Source organism: Myotis nattereri, assembly GCF_964212035.1.
Source record: "Myotis nattereri genome assembly, chromosome: X".
Taxonomy (NCBI): Eukaryota; Metazoa; Chordata; class Mammalia; order Chiroptera; family Vespertilionidae; genus Myotis; species Myotis nattereri.
Window position 1 is genome coordinate 4,600,887 of NC_138078.1, and position 17,714 is coordinate 4,618,600.

A 17,714-nucleotide genomic window follows, 5' to 3' on the forward strand; every position below is an offset into this window, starting at 1 on the left:
GCGAGTCTATTTTGAAGAAGTGCTGTTGATATTTGGTTCTGTTGACTAATGAGTTTGCCGACCCCTGCTCTAACCAGTGAGCACCAGGCCAGAACAAAGGTAGCCTATTCTTCTGGGGGCTAGTTTATCATCACTTACAACTTATTTGTGGACACTGAGAAATCCATTTTGCAAGAAGCTGGGAATACTAATACTTGTTGTATCTGAGTATCGCATTTTCTCTTATAGAAAAAGCTATTGTTTTACGTAAGCCAGAGATAGAGAACAAGAAAGAGCTAGATAAACTCCCTGACTGGTGTCATCTCCCCCTAGATCCCTGGAATATTAACAACTTCCCGAATAGACTCTGCTAAAGGATCGTCTTTAACAAAAGGCAAAATCATAATCATACAGTATAAAATGAACACACGAAATATTTTATGTAGTTCACTAATTAAATGAGGGCCCCAGCAAGAGATTAGAAGCAGTTCAAAGTAGAACTAAGAAACCACTGATTTGTATGGAGTAAAGAAATGTTGAGCCGAAACCAGTTTAGCTCAGTGGATAGAGCGTCGGCCTGCGGACTGAAGGGTCCCAGGTTTGATTCCGGTCAAGGGCATGTACCTGGTTGCGGGCACATCCCCAGTGGGGGATGTGCAGGAGGCGGCTGATCGATGTTTCTCTCTCATGGATGTTTCTAACTCTTTATCCTTCTCCCTTCCTCTCTGTAAAAAATCAATAAAATATATTAAAAAAAAAAAGAAATGTTGAAACAGACATAAAACTGGCTTCCCCCCCAGGGATGTGGTTGCGGTAGTTGATTGAACTGCCACCAGACAACTTATTTGCATGTCTACAGGCAAGAATTATTTTCCATGGCTCTTAGTTATCGCCAACGTATAGAGCTGTAAAATAGCTCAAGGAAAATAAATCAGATAACCCATCAGGTTGCGCTCTGCACAAAGAATAGTTTGCCCATTGGACATATCCAGTGATCCAGCAATCATGGATCGGCTGCCTCCTGCACGCCCCCTACTGGGGCTCCAGCAGGCAACCTGAGCGTGTGCCCTTGACCGGGATCGAACCTGGGACCCTTCAGCCCACAAGCCAACACTCTATCAACTGAGCAAAACCAGCTAGGGTGCTTAGTCCAAATTCTTATACACTTGTTTCCATCTTCTTTTGACTGACACTCATTATTTTGAAGGTCATTTGTAGGACTGATTTCTCCTGATCTGGAGACACCTTTTCCTCTCCCTTCTTCCAAACCTGGTCGATCAGAATCATGAAGTTGGATTTTCAGAAATACAGACACCCAGGCTCGGGAGGATTGGAGACTTGGGACATATATGTCCTTAACAAAAATTCTTCTTAGGAATTAGACCCAGCCCTTCCCCCCAAAAAAGGAGGAAATGTCAGCGTAGATGAAGAGGGGGGTTGGGCCAGAGGAATATTTGAGGTGAAACTGGCTGGACCTAGTGACAAATTGAATATAGTAATGGCTGGTGGGGGAGGAGCTTTTTCACAAGTTGAAAATGACTTCCGGCCATGGAGCAACCTGTTGGATAGTGATAAGGCCCATTAGCCTCTTTGCCATATTTAAATCATTAAAACACATTAGCATAGCCTTCCCCCCCCCCCCCCACCAATCTGGAATGAATTCCAACATTTATCATCACTTTACACAGATGCATTTTGGGACAGAATGCAATTTTCTATATTGCCGATACAGTATTTTATACCCAAAACCAATACACAAATAAAGGGTGTTTTAGTCGTTTTAGATACAGTATTTTATACCAAAAACCAATATGCAAATGAAGGGTGTTTTAGTCATTTTAGACTCCATTAAGTTTAATGAAATGGGAAGTAAAAATCATAGCACAAAAAAACCCAAATCAAAAAGTAGTTTGTGTCCTGGGAATAACTCTTCCATGCAAAGCCCATGCTATTTATTCTCGTGGGTTGTAGTTGGGAAGCTGTGATGTGGGGGAGGGGGAAGTTTTCTTCACACCCTTGGGGTCCCTGGCTGGGTCTGAGAACCAAGCTGACAAAGAGATTAGCAGGAGAAAAGCATTGCCGGGTTGATTGAATATAAGCTTCTGGGACTTGGGAGCCCTCCTAAGGAAGTGAAGGCCTGAGGGAACTGTCAGGCCTGAGTGTTGAACTTGGGGAGGGGGAGGTGGTTTAGCAAGGCCTGCCAGCTCACATTCTCCGCCTTTTGTCTTCAGACGGAAGGATGGTGCTTTCCCCGGAATATGGGAGCCCCTCTCCTGCAGCGTTTTAAGACCTGTTTCAGGGGAGGAGGGGGTGGGGCAGCAGCTTTCCTCTTGTTTTCTCAAACTCCCTCAGATTCAATGCGCCAAGATGCCAGGTTTCTGGGTGGCATGTCCCGCTCCCCATCAGTGACTTATCCTAAGAAATATGTATTTGGCAAAGAACTTGTATGCATATATGCATGACCCGTGGGGCACAGACCGTGGGGTGGTAAGGGCCTGGGGCGGGGCGGGAGGGGGCTGGAAGGGGTTGATGGGGGGCGGCGGGGGGGGGGGGAGGACATATGCAATACTTTCAACTATAAAGATTTTTTTTAAATTAAAGTAAATATATATTTGGTCTTCATTCCTGTTCCTGGCACAGAGCTCCCACATTTTTGTAATTTCCTGAGAGCTACAAAGTATTTTTTTTCAAGTACATCAGAGTTTATGTTAATGAGCTGACTTTTGGAAAACCCCAGGTAACTTGGGCAGGGGGGCTGGTTGCCAGGGGAGATGGATGGCACTTCCAGCCCCACCCCCCAACCTCCCTGAAGGGGGAGAAGGGCTGGAGGCTGAATCCTCACAGGGGGGGTGGGGGGGCAGTGGCCTCACCAGCCGGGCCCCTATAATGGAGCCTCCATACAAACCCTAAGGGTGGGCTCACAGAGCGTCCATGTGCCAGGAGGGTGACGCACCCCAAACTCCAGAAGGCAGAAGCTCCCGTGCCCAGGACCCTTCCCGACGTATGTATCGATTCATTTGGCGGCTGTTCGCGTCCGTGACTGTCATTTGTAAGAAGCCAGTAATCTAGTAAGAATGACTGATCGCCTGTTCTGTGAGCCGCTCCAACAAATGAATGGACCCCCAAGGAGGCAGCCGGGGAGCCCTGCGGTCCATCAGAGCCATCCACAGGTAGCACCTGGGTTGCCATGGTGTCAGGAGGACGGGTGTGTTTTGTGGGGGCCAGTCTCGTGGGACTGAGGCCCACAGCCTGTGGGTTGTGATGCTGCCGCCAGGACCACAGGGTGATCATGAGTTAAACTGCAGGACACCGGGCTGGTGTCACAGAATTGCTCGACGTGTGGAAAACCCACGCTCCTGGGGTGTGAAGGGAAGCGGTGGTGGTGTAGAGCAGTGACTACAGAAGTGTTAACGTAAGAAACATTCAAACCGCCCTGGCTGGTGTGGCTCAGTGGATAGAGCGTCGGCCTGCGCACTGAAAGGTCCCGAGTTCGGTTCCGGTCAAGGCCACATATCTGGGTTGCGAGCTCAATCCCCAGTAGGGGGTGTGCAGGAGGCAGCAAATCAATGATTCTCTCTCATCATTGATGCTTCATCTCTCCCTCTCCCTTCCTCTGTGAAATTAATTTAAAAAATATTTTTGTTTAAAAAAGAAACGTTCAAACCTGTAAAGAATTTTTGTGAGTTGATTTGAGCCAAACTGTCGACAATTGCCTGGGAAGCAGAATCTCAACGTACTGGGCTAGTGCTCCGGAGAATGGCAGTTTTGCACCTTGTTTTATACATGACGGTCAAAGGAGGGGACGGAGGTGGTGACATGAAATCCATTGGTGATAGATTAGGGAGGCGGGAGAAAGCAAAGCAGGGAAACCTCTGGGATCTGATAAAAAATAAAATGATAGATAAATACTTTTTATTTTATTTTATTGATTTCAGAGAGGAAGGGAGAGGGAGAGAGAGATAGTAGAAACATCAGTGATGAGAGAGAATCATGGATCGGCTGCCTCCTGCACACCTCCTACTAGAGATGGAGCCTGCAACCTGGGATGTGCCCTTGACCGGAACCCGGGACCCTTCAGTCCACTCTTGAGGGCTCTGTCCACGTAGCCAACCCAGTTAGGGTAACAAAATACTCCTTTTACTTCGATGGGTGGAGGATAGTTATCAGTAATTAACATGCTAACAATGACAATGAAGGAACTTGTGGTCTCCGGCCTGGCTGTGCCCTGAGGGGTCCGGAAAAAGGGAAGTTACAAGTTACCCAGACATTCCATGGGGATGTTATCTTAGATGCAAAAAGACAATAGGCTCAGTAACAATCGAACTTGATCTTTGTCAGGGGAGATACCTGCCCAGGACATGACTACCCAGTACAAGCTGCTTTTTAATAGAAGTGAGGAGGAAACTGGTCTTGCAAGGCGTGTCAGGCCATAAAATCTGTGAACAATGCACTGCCCTGGGGTGGGGGGAGGGTTATGCTGGTGCCAGGACGGACCAAGGATATGGCATATATATACAGGCTCTCTGCGTGTTTCTTCACTCTGGTTTGGAAATGATTCCCGGAGTCCACTAGTGTGAATAAACGGGGTCCCTCCCTTTCTCTAGGAAGCGAGCTTGGTATTTCTTTGCTCTTCTGCAACAAAAGTTTTTAATTTCAGCCCATCCTTTGAGGTTCCTGTAGGTCTCTGAGTTTGCCAGGCCGCCACGCAGGCCCCCCCTGAGCCCGTCAGGTTAGCACGTGGCCCCTTTTTGTTGACAGGGGACGCAGGCGGGTGTCTTTCTTGACAGTGTTTCTTTAAAGAGTTTCCCTGAGTGAAGTGGCACGTCTTGCAGCACAACTACTTTCTAGAAAGGATAGGAAAGCTCTTAATTGGCAAACGCTCTGGCCCCTGGGGAGGGGATCACTTCCGCAAACAGAGACCAATGATGCCAAAGAGGACTCTGTTGAAGTTCAAGTGTCTCAAAGGATGGGACGGCCCAAAACAAATTCCAGAAACCCCAATCCATCTGAGCTGAAAAGGCACCTCACGCCAGGAAAGCCAGCAGGTAAGCGCTCCTAGCAGATGCGGTGCCTCTAGCACAGCGGTTCTCAACCTGTGGGGCGCGACCCCTTTGGGGGTCGAATGACCCTTTCAGAGGGGTCGCCTAAGACCATCGGCAAACACATCTATAATCACATATTGTTTTTGTGATTAGTCACTATGCTTTCATGATGTTCCATTTGTAACCATGAAATTGGGGGTCACCACAACATGAGGAACTGTATTAAAGGGTCGCGGCATTAGGAAGGTTGAGAACCACTGGTCTAGACAGTCATCTTCCTGTTTAATCGTTGGAACCAAAAATCGGTCTTCTTTTGTCAGTAGTACATGGTTCCTGTATGTTGCCTCCTACTCTCTCAGCATCTTACATTTAAAAAAATGCATGAAGCCGAAACCGGTTTGGCTCAGTGGATAGAGCGTCGGCCTGCGGACTGAAAGGTCCCGGGTTCGATTCCGGTCAAGGGCATGTACCTGGGTTGCGGCATATCCCCAGTAGGAGATGTGCAGGAGGCGGCTGATTGATGTTTCTCTCTCATCAATGTTTCTAACTCTCTATCTCTCTCCCTTCCTCTCTGTAAAAAATCAATAAAATATATTTTTAAAAAAATGCATGAATACGAAAGAAATGGTATTGGCAATTTTCACTCCAGTGTGGAGCTTGATAGTGTCTTGATTTGATTGTTATTAAGAAGTAACCTCCTTGGTAGGGGGGTAAGAGATCAACCAAAGGACTTGTATGCATGCATATAAGCATAACCAATGGACATAAGACACTGGGGGATAGGGGAGGCTAGGGGACTGTCTAGGGCGGGGGGGAAAAAATGGACACATATGTAATACCCTTTGTAATACTTTAAGCAATAAAATAAAAAAAAGTAAAATAAAAATAAATAAATAAATACCAGTGAAAGACAAAAAAAAAAAAAAAAGAGAAGTAACCTCCTTATGTTCCATAGTATTGTAGGGCAAGAAGCTCTTTGCTCTAACGAGGAGGAAATGATAGTTTTCTGATAGCCTCACAATATTGGCCCACTCTGAATTCTATATTTTCATATTTAGTCAATCAATTCGGGAGTATTTTCATATTTTTTAAGTGCTGTGCTTGATAAAATACATCCAAGATACCAACCTTACCTCAGAGAGGCTTACAAATCTAGTGGAAATATATTGAGGGTGGGGTAAAAGTAGGCTTACCATTGTGAGTAATGAAAATACAGTTTATTCTTGTATTATTATTATTTATTAATTATTGTATTATTTTCCATATGGACAGCAAAGAGTAGAATTAATTGAATCTTTTCTATGCCATGGAAACATTTGCATCTAATCATCATCATAATACTATTATTTCACCTTAATTCGCCTCTATTTGCCATGGCGCAATGGGTTGGAAAGAGCATGGCTATGTAAAAATTACCTGTGATCTCAAAGCGTTTTAACTAATAATTATCTCATAAACCTAGTCTTTTTTTTTTTTTCTAAATCAGTAAGTAAAAGCAAATGAAGTTGAATTTCACTTTCTCCCATTTAACCTTTTCAGTAAACCAATTGACAGTTCCTTTCATTCACACAGACGCTTGCTTTGATCCGAAGTCCCCCTCATTCCTTTTTCAGAGAGTAGCTCTATGAATGTGGCTGACTTTTCTCAAGCAGGATGGATGAAGCATTCTGGATTGCCAAACTTCTCTGGTTACACTGGAAAATTCTCTTCTAATGATGCTCATTTCAGCCCCCACTTCCTCAGCCATAAGCACGTAAGGGCTCGGGTGTGAGTTTTTTTTTGTTTTAAAATATATTTTATTGACTTTTTACAGAGAGGAAGGGAGAGGGATAGAGAGTTAGAAACATCGATGAGAGAGAAACATTGATCAGCTGCCTCCTGCACCCCTCCTACTGGGGATGTGCCCGCAACCAAGGTACATGCCCTTGACCGGAATCGAACCTGGGACCCTTCAGTCCGCAGGCTGATGCTCTATCCACTGAGCCAAACTGGTTAGGGCTCAGGTGTGAGTTTTAATCACTTATCTGGGTTTCTTTCGAGGTTTTCAGGGCAAGAATTAACAGCAATGAAAAAAGAATGCTATTGCCATCCTGGAGTTTGAACTGTGCAGAGCCTTTTTAAAAAAATATATTGGTATTGATTTCAGGGAGGAAGGGAGAGGGAGAGAGAGAGAAAGATCAATGATGAGAAAGAGAATCATTGATTGGCTGCCTCCTGCACGCCCTTTACTGGGGATTGAGCCCGCAGTCTGAGCATGTGCCCTTGACTGGAATCGAACCCAGGACCCTTTAGTCCACAGGCTGACACTCTATCCAGTGAGCCAAACTGGCTAGGGCTGTGCGGGCTCTTTGATCACTCTTGTCTCGCCATTGTCCAGCATGTGCACACCATAGTCTGGTACCAGCGGTCACCAGTCGATGGTCCGCAGACCACTGGTGGTCCATGAGGTCCGAAAGGTTGGCGACCGTTGGTCTGGTAGATGCCCGGGCACATCGACTCTGCCTAGAAAACAAGGGGAGAGGGGCTTGGGCCCCCCACAAATCAACTGCCCCAGTCACAGAAATGGATTAACAATGTTCTAAGCAAATGAGCAGGATGTCACCACTCTTCATAGATCGGAGCTATTCAAGAAATCTCTGCCACTGGCTGGGAGAAATGATGTTTCCCGGAAGGCCTCGGGGATTGCCTAAAGCATTTGCTGGTTTTGCTACTGTGGTTTGAGCTCACCAGGGCTCTCACAGATGCCTGCCACCCATCTCACGTACACACAGCTGGGGCGGAGAATTTATCCCCATGCGAGAGCCTCATAGAGGTTGGATAATCACCCTTTCGTTCAATGCCATTCCATTCGATTGTCTCCTGGTCTAAGCCTCCCTACAGACGAATGCAGTATCGAACTGCTGGTCTGGATGTGTAATTGACAATCGTTCTTTTCCTCTTCCGGGTCATTTGTGTGTCGCACCTGGTTCCCGCTGTCTGTGTTTACCAGGGCTTTTCCATTGGCCTCAGGGATCTCTGCAGGTCAGAGTCTGGTCCCCTGGCTTTTTATATATTAGGATTATTCCTACAACAGGACTCAGCAATTATTATAATATTATAATTTTATTACTTAACTATTATATCTATGTATATATATATCACAATGTAAAAGTCAGTATAGCGTGTGAGCAGGTCAATGGCAAGATCTGTATCTCATCATTTATACCATGAAGAGTACCAGCTCATTGTTGGAATTCACTAAATGCATAAGTGAATGGATAAAAGAAAGAATGATTTTGCACTAGGGGGTTTTTCCATGTTAGTATGGGACTAGTAATTTATTTATTTATTTTTTATTTTTTTATATATTTTATTGATTTTTTACAGAGAGGAAGGCAGAGGGATAGAGAGTTAGAAACATCGATGAGAGAGAAACATCGATCAGCTGCCTCCTGCACACCCCCCACTGGGGATGTGCCCGCAACCCAGGTACATGCCCTTGACTGGAATCGAACCTGGGACCTTTCAGTCCGCAGGCCGACGCTCTATCCACTGAGCCAAACACGGTTTCGGCGGGACTAGTAATTTAAAGAGCATTCATTTCATTGTCTTCCCAACATTCATCCCACACTCCCCCATGGGTAATGGCAGATATTGTCTCCCCCCCCCCCCCCAAGTTCTAGGGCATAATTCCTGACTGGTCTAGACCTATTGTCCCATTGTTAGAGACCAAAATGGACACACTCTTTTAGGGATCATTAAGAAAAAAATGAGGAAAAACCCTGGAATAATGTTTAACTTCAGAGGTGTTACAATATGAAAAACATGTATCTTTCAATGGATGCAATATAGCGACTTGGTTTCATCATTGAAGTTCAGGGCTTTTGTTTGAGAGTTTTGAAAAGAGATGCCCCTCTTCTCAAGTGCAAATGAGGACGCCAGTAGCTCTGAGAGCCCCTGGCTATCAGTATCCTAGACTCGGAGGGGTAAGGGGGCTGGCCCCAGATGCGGCCAGCAGTTGGCAATGGCAGTGTGGGGTGCCCAAGGGAAACGGGGTTCTTGGCACCATCCTGTCTCCGAGTTCTTCAGTTATGTGGATGAATACATTCCCTTTAAGTCAGCTCCAATTTTATTTTATTTTTATTTTTTTAAATATATTTTATTAATTTTTTACAGAGAGGAAGGGAGAGGGATAGAGAGTCAGAAACATCAATGAGAGAGAAACATCCATCAGCTGTCTCCTGCACACCCCCCCCCCCCGGGGATGTGCCCACAACCAAGGTACATGCCCTTGACCGGAATCGAACCTGGGACCCTTGAGTCCACAGGCCGACGCTCTATCCACTGAGCCAAACAGGTTAAGGCTCCAGTTTTATTTTTTAAATTCGATACCTAAAACATCTTCAATCCAGTATGGCTTTTAATAAAGGATACTGGGCTCAGAGAGGACAGACCACCCACTGATCAGCAATGAAAATTATAGGGAAACCTGACCAGTGTGGCTCAGTGGTCGAGCATCTACCTATGAACCAGGAGGTCATGGTTCGATTCCAGGTCAGGGCACATGCTCAGGTTGTGGGCTCCATCCCCAGTAGGGGGCGTGCAGGAGGCAGCCGATCAGTGATTGTGATTCTCTCTCATCATGGATGTTTCTCTCTCTCTCTCTCTCTCCCTCTCTGAAAGCAATAAAAATATATTTTAAAAAAATCATAAAAATTTAGAAATCATATGCTATAGCCAGAAGAGTGAGTAACCAGGTAGCCTTCGATTCATGAGTATGTAAGAATCAATTACATGAAAGCTCAAAGATTTAGGTGGATAAAAAAGGGAAAACTTCAGCCAGTAAAAGCTGCTTGACCTCAAGATCATAGACAAGTGACGTTCTTACCTGTCTAGATTCAGTCAAGTCAATAGTCTGAAATGGAGGGCTTGACCTTGCCTCCCTCCCCCGTGGGGCCCTGTCTTGGGGGGTCCTTTATTCTTCCAGCCGCAGAATTCGGTGACTTTCATTTTGCCAAGATTGCCCGGTAACCTCCACTCCGTGCCTCTTTGTCATTCACACCCTTTCTGATCCTGTATTTCTTTTGTTGCAAGAAACAACTCGTGTCTATTATTTCAGGCTCCCCTCCATAGCTTTGAAGAAAGAAATCATTGTTATGTTTGAAAACATGTGGTTTTGCTTAAATGCATTATAAAATGGGATATTTCAGGAAAAGAGCTTTGGTTTGAATCGGAGCCCAGGGCTGTGTGATGGCGTGTGTACTGTTTAAGGAGGAGGCCAGATATAACTCCAGCTGCAGGGATGGGGGGAGCTAGGGCTTTGCTGCTCAAAGTGTGGGCCTTGATGTAGCCAGGGCATGACCAGGGAGCCCTTTTGCCCGCCCCCCACCCTTCCAGGGAACCAGACTCTGCATTTAATAGGTGCCTCAATGACTGTGCAAGTTGGAGAAGCTCTGCTATCTTATCTGGAGAAACGTGAAGAACTGGATTGGGTTTCAAGTTCATCTTGTGATTGGAAGAGGGCCTTTGTGTGATTTGATGCCAAGTGTCCCTTCTTGGTTTTCTCTGCTAGCTATTTATTAAGAAAGAAACGAAAACAATAGAGAGAGCTGCCGCTGATAAGGAATGTTATGTAATGCTAGGGAATGGGCAGGTCTTGAGGAGAATCAGGATTCGCTCCGGCCGCAGTTGGCAATGAAGGTTCCTCTGCGCCCTGAGATGGAAAGGACTTGGACCAGCTCAGAGGGGCTCCGAGGCGGGCCCCAGGAGGGACTGGCAGCCGGGAGTCCGGCTGAACTAGAGAATCTCTGGAGTGGAGCTCATCCGCACAGAGTTGAAGAATTCGAGAGAGAAAAGGTCAAAGTCAAGAGACGGAGCCATGCAAGTGGCGTAGGAAAGAGCAAAGAAAAAGGGTCAGGGTCCACATCCATAAGCAGGAAGCAGAAGGTCCCCAGAGTTGCAGAGGGAGGAAGAGAGTGAAGTAGCTTCTTTGCTAATGAGAACCTCGCAGCCAGCAAGGTGCCGTTGGCGAGTGCAGACCCATGAGCCTTGCTTGGGGTGTGCCAGGAATCGGAGGTTATTATTGTTATTTAATTTAAAAAATATATATTTTATTGATTTTTTTACAGAGAGGAAGGGAGAGGGATAGAGAGGTAGAAACATCAACCAGCTGCTTCCTGCACACTCCCTACTGGGGATGTGCCCGCAACCAAGGTACATGTCCTTGACCGGAATCGAACCTGGGACCCTTCGGTCCGCAGGCCAATGCTCTATCCACTGAGCCAAACCGGTTAGGGCAAATTTTTAAAGTAAGTTTTTTATTGATTTCAGAGAGGGGAAGAGAGAGAGAGAAACATCAATGATGAGAATCATTGATCAGTTGCCTCCTGCACGCCCCCTCCCCCCACTGGGGATGGAGCCCATAACCCAGGCATGTGCCCTGACCAGGGATGGAACCGTGACCTCTCGGTTCATGGGTCAACCCTCCACCACTGAGCCACACCGGCCGGGCTTGAAGGTTATTATTAAGTGGGAGCTCTTGGCTGACATGAGGAGAGAGGGTGACGGAGAGGCTGCTACTGAGCAGGAGCTGTTGACCCAGGCCAGCTTCTGTGGTGTGGGTGGCAGCGGGGCAGGAAGGATGACGTCCACGGGGTCAGAGAAACCGTTAACCCAGCGCAAGATAGGCTAATGGTTTCCCCCCTGTGCCTGGCCCAGGAGCAAAGAGTTGCTGAAGGATTGTTGGGGGCAGGGACACAACAGGAGGAGGTCAGCTCAGGCCGAGGAGGTGAGAGGAGTCGGGCAAACAAGGCTGCTGGCCTGGGATGCTGAGATTTGCCTGTTGGATCTGTGGCCTGATGATGGACATGGCTGATGGGAGCATAAATCACATCTCAAAGGAGGCCAAGGCCAGAGGCATGCCGGGAACGAGGGCAAGATGCCGCAAATCAGCGAAGCCTGGGCCTCGGTCCGGTCTTTTCGGTTTCAGTCTGAATCCGAAGCTGGTACCACTTTAAACCCAGGACAAAGCACGCTACCCAGAAGATGTGCAGGCATGGCAATGAGGCACAGGCACACAGGGCTCTGGGAAATTATCTTTGAGCTTCAGTTCTGTTTCCAAAGAAAGCTGAGAGGACGCTATCTGTGCAGGGTCGTTGGAAAGGTATAAAACATGTAGAACATCTAACTCAATAACTGACGCAGATGAAAGCATGCCTGCTCGCTCCCTGTGCCTCCTACCTGCTATAACCTCATTATGGGCACTTTATTATTCTTTTTGCATTTGGTGGCACTAATTTTTTGGGGCATTTACTGCACGAACACAGTGATAATTCTCTCTCTCTCTCTCTCTCTCTCTCTCTCTCTCTCTCTATATATATATATATATATATATATATATATATACATATTTATTGGTTTCAGAGAGGAAAGGACAGGGAGAGAGGGACAGAAACATCAATGATGAGAATCATTAATTGGCTGCCTCCTGCACGCCCCCTACTGGGGATCGAGCCTGCAACCCAGGCAGTACATGCCCTTGACTGGAATCGAACCTGGGACTCTTTAGTCCACAGGCTGACGCTCTATCCACTGAGCCAAACCAGCTAGGGCAGTGGTAATTCTTCATTAAAAATATTAATTGACAAAGGGAAAGCGAACTCTACCTAGAAGCTGCACACAGCACAGCCCTTGGAGCAACTTTATTTCTGCCCACTTCCCTGCTGGTGGGCACAGAGCCTCAAGGAAAAGAACAGCTGCTTAAGTGCTCGTTCTGGAAATTCATGTCTCTAAAGTGCGGGTCGACATCTCAGCTAAGCCCAGCCGCTGTGGCTCAGTGGTTAGTGGTTGAGCATCGACCCTTGCACCAAGAGGTCGCAGGTAGGGTTCCAGGTCAGGCACATGCCTGGGTTTTGGGCTCCATCCCCAGTAGGGGGCGTGCCAGAGGCAGCCGAATCACGGTCCTTTCTCATCGATGTTTCTATTTCTCTGTCCTCTCCCTTCCTCTCTCTAAAAGAAATAAAAACATATTTTTTAAAAAATCAGTGAAAGAACCCAGCCTAGTGGTTGAGCACTGACCTATGTACCTGGAGGTCACCGGTTCGATTCCCGGTCAGGGCACATGTCCGGGTTGCAGGCTTGACCCCCCCAGTGTTGGGTGTGCAGGAGGCAGCTGATCAATATTTTTCTCTCATCACTGATGTTTCTATCTCTCTCTCCCTCTCCCTTTCTATCTGAAATAAACTCAATAAAAATATTAAAAAAACAAACAGTGGTGAAACTTAGAGTAATTAAATATTTTTTAAAAAATCAGCGAAAGAGCTGCTATTGACTTGGTGAATTATGTGTAAGGCCAGCTGCTATTGGAGTTAGCAGGTGGATAATACGTTAGTCCCCTACCCTTTCCCGACCGTGGGTTTGCATTTTTTTAAAAAATATATTTTATTGATTTTTTACACAGAGGAAGGGAGAGGGATAGAGAGCTAGAAACATCGATGAGAGAGAAACATCGATCAGCTGCCTCCTGCACACCCCCTAGTGGGGATGTACCCGCAACCAAGGTACATGCCCTTGACTGGAATTGAACCTGGGACCCTTCAGTCCACAGGCTGACGCTCTATCCACTGAGCCAAACCGCTTAGGGCGGATTTGCCTTTTTTAAAAGGGATTTCCAGAGGGAAATGCCACCATTCAAAACAGTGACTCTTGCACGGGGACTTGTGGAGGCTGTGGCAGATGCATCCCTGGGAGGGCCGCCCGGGGACACGGAGGCCTTATGCCAGTCCTGTCGTGGGTGCTCCTGAGTGGTCCCTCTGCCAGGCTCATCCTCCACTTCCCTGCTGTCGAGGTGGGCAGCTCTCAAGCTCTCAAGCTGCTCGCCGGCCTGAGACTTCTGGCTTCTGCATCAGAGGGATCTGAATGATCTGTAGCTTATCACACACACATTTTAAAGACAAATTCTCCCTGAAAAAGGAAGGAACAAAAAGAAGGGCCTGTTGGCCCTTTGATAGTGAATGCCACAGAAGATGAAAGGGTTTCCTGTAGAAGCTATTTTCTTCCTTTAGAAAATCATGTCGCTTTGATGTTCCGGTGCTGCCTGCCTTTTAAAACATCCTTGAAAACGTAACACTCTTGACGACACATCCATTTCCAGGTAAGCTGCGGCCTTGATCAATACATTGATTTTGATTTTAATGGGAAGGAAAACCTGCTTTTTCTTCCCATTAAAATTCTGGCCTGGGCATCAGTCTGGTTGACCCGTTGAGTGTGTTCATTACAGTTGCCAAAGGAATGAGAAGATACAGCTTTAAAAATTAGATCAGTTGATCAATTATAATGTGATTCTTCAGATCACACACTTGCGTTTCGTATCAAACAAGCCCGCCGCTATTCAAGTTGGTGCCTTATGAGAATTCAGGCCAAACAAATTACCAATGACTAGCCAATTTAGCGCATTAAACTTGCACAGAAAGAGCCTCCGAATGGCTGTGATTCAGACTCTCATTAGACCCACCTCTTCCCTCCTTTACCATGACTCATCAGCCTTGAATGGACCAATTCTGGGGTCATTTTCACCCTTCTTTCAAATTGCACCAGATTTTAAGTTTCCATTGCACAGGATTATAGTGATTGCAGAAGGGCTTAAAAAGAAAAAAAGCTTTATTGAGGCATAACTGACAATAAAAATGGTATATATTTAAGGTATGAAACCTGATGTTTTGGTATACGTATGTATTGTAAAATTATGCCACAATCAAGCTATATTCATCACTTCATATAGTTACCATTTTGTGTGTGTGTGTGTGTTGAGAACACTAAAGATTTACTCTCTTAGCAAAGTTCAAGTATACAATATGGTCTCTCCATTGCCCTCATCCCTGCAGATAACTGCCGTCCTATTCTCTGCTTGAGTTTAACTTTTTTAGATTCCACATATAAGTGAGATCATGCATTTGTCTTTCTGTCTGGCTTATTTCACTTAGCGTAATGTGTTTCAGGTTCATCTATGTTGTCAAAAGGATTTCCTTTTATTTAAAAAATATCTAGGTGGCTAGCAAGCTCCCAGGCTTTTGGTGCCGCCGTCATGGTTCGTACTCTCAACTGCATCGCCGCTGTGTCCCAGAACTTGGGCATCGGCAAGAACGGAGACCTGCCTTGGCCCCCGCTCAGGAATGAATTCAAGTATTTCCAAAGAATGACCACAACCTCTTCAGCAAAAGGTAAACAGAATTTGGTGATTATGGGTAGGAAGACCTGGTTCTCCATTCCCAAGAAGAATCGGCCTTTAAAGGACAGGATTAATTTAGTTCTCAGTAGAGAACTCAAGGAACCTCCAAAAGGAGCTCATTTTCTTGCCAAAAGTCTGGATGATGCCTTAAAACTTATTGAGGAACCAGAATTAAAAGATAAAGTGGATATGGTTTGGATAGTAGGAGGCAGTTCCGTTTATAAGGAAGCCATGAGCAAGCCCGGCCATCAACGACTCTTTGTGACAAGGATCATGCAGGAATTTGAAAGTGATACATTTTTCCCAGAAATTGATTTGGAGAAATATAAACTTCTCCCAGAGTACCCAGGTGTTCTTTCTGATGTCCAGGAGGAAAAAGGCATTAAGTACAAATTTGAAGTATATGAAAAGAATGAGTAATGTGAAGGTGTTGTCTGATTCATTTCAAGTTGTTCCCTATCCCCTCCAAACAATTATGTATTTAACATTAGAGAAAGATATTTCTGTTACTTAGATCTGTGGATAATTATTTCTAAGCAATGTATTTCTATTAATTAGTTTTAATCTCAACCACAACATTTGTGAAACATCTGTTGTTGTAACTGTCTGAATCCTCAAGAAATTCTGAGGATTAGGTCCCTAGCACCTGCCTACAGTCATATATGCCAAGAAACCACAATGGGAGAATCCCCTGGTAGCATTAGTTACCTATAAAGAAAGGAGCTGGCCAAATTTGTCCAAATGTCAGAAATGGATTGTAAACAGAAGAATTAGAACTTAGATACTAAAAGAGAAGTAGATCAATCAAAACAGGGACCAGAATTACTCTATGCATATCACACTTCTGAAAAAAGTTCTGTTCACTCAGAGAATCACTAAGTTGAGAACTACAGTATATCCCATAGGGATAGTAAGAAGCAGGTAGGAGACTACTTTTTTGATGATTAAAAGAAAAGGCCTGAGACCTTTAAAAACTCTGTTTGTAATCTTGGGTGAGATGCCATGGGATGTTACAATGATTGAATAAGAATAGGCTGCTCTTCACACACAAAAGGTAATCTAATAACAAGCATATGGCTTAAAATTAAAAGTTAAAAGAAACCAAAATTAATAAGTTAGAAAATAAATTTCACATAATTAAAAAATTAAAACTTGTTTTATCCCTCATGTTAATATTTGGATTTTTAGGTATCCAAAGAAATAGCATTTTTTGCCTTATAAATTGGCTCAAATTTTTTTAGGGTAAAAGTTAACGATATCAATTAAAATTCAAAATAACCTGGGTTTGGACACAGAACCTCTAGAAATTAATCCTGAACAAAGAGATGGACCCAAGAGTATTTGTTGCACCATTTTTTAAAATTTGAAATTATGCTGTAACTGTTGACAGATAGTATCCGCAGTTGGGTGCATTACTTTTATGCATTAGGTATGTCTATTATGATTCAGTTTTTTGAACTATTATGTGCTTAGTTTCATGAAAAATTAATTAAGGTAATAAATTGAGCCCTTTACATTCAGCAGTAGAATTGGGATACAGAACATCAGGAGTAAAAAGGAATTTCCTAAAAATCTTTCACAGAGAAAAAAAGAGATCACACAGAATAGAAATCAGTTCTGCATAAGACTTACAAACCACAAGAAAATAATGGGCCTGACTGGTTTGGCTCAGTGGATAGAGCGTCGGCCTGTGGACGCAAGGGTCCCAGCTTTGATTCCAGTCAAAGGCATGTACCTTGGTAGCAGGCACATCCCCAGTAGGGGGTGTGCAGGAGGCAGCTGATCGATGTTTCTCTCATCGATGTTTCTAACTCTATCCCTCTCCCTTCCTCTCTGTAAAAAAAAACCAATAAAATATATTTTTAAAAAAAAAAAAAAAAAAAAAAAAATAAAAAATATCTTTATTGATTTTTTTTTTTTTTTAGAGAGGAAGGGAGGGGGGAGAGAGAGAGAGAAACATAGATGTGAGAGCGAAATATCGATGGGCCACCTCCTGCATGCCCCACACAGGGGATGGAGCCTGCAACACAGGCATGTGCCCTGACTGGGAATTGAACTGGCAACCCTTTGGTGCACTGGATGAGGCCAACCAACTGAGTGACATCAGCCAGGGATTGATTTCCTTCTTTTTTTTAAAAAAATATATTTTATTGATTTTTTACAGAGAGGAAGGGAGAGAGATAGAGAGTTAGAAACATCGATGAGAGAGAAACATCGATCAGCTGCCTCCTGCACACCCCCCACTGGGGATGTGCCCGCAACCCAGGTACATGCCCTTGACCGGAATCGAACCTGGGACCTTTCAGTCCACAGACTGACGCTCTATCCACTGAGCCAAACCGGTTTCGGCCGATTTCCTCCTTTTTTAAAGGCCAAATAATATTCCTCTGTGTGTGTGTGTATCTCACATTTGCTTTATCCATTTATCTATGGACAAGCACTTAGGTTGTTTTCATATCGTAGCATCTTGAAGATCTGAATTCACATTG

The 17,714-nt window shown here is 45.0% G+C and overlaps 1 protein-coding gene across 1 annotated transcript; it reads left to right on the forward strand.

Moving 5' to 3' along the window:
* The first annotated feature begins 15,051 nt into the window (after positions 1-15,051).
* LOC308511226 (dihydrofolate reductase) lies at positions 15,052-17,083 on the forward strand. Its single transcript, XM_081081237.1, has one exon. It carries the CDS (start codon positions 15,082-15,084, stop codon positions 15,643-15,645), a length of 564 nt encoding a protein of 187 aa, XP_080937363.1. The 5' UTR covers positions 15,052-15,081; the 3' UTR covers positions 15,646-17,083.
* Positions 17,084-17,714: the final 631 nt, after the last annotated feature.

What these genes read in the sequence shown, in the direction of transcription:
- LOC308511226 (XM_081081237.1), top strand. Translation starts at nt 15,082, where the DNA reads ATGGTTCGTACTCTCAACTGCATCGCCGCTGTGTCCCAGAACTTGGGC.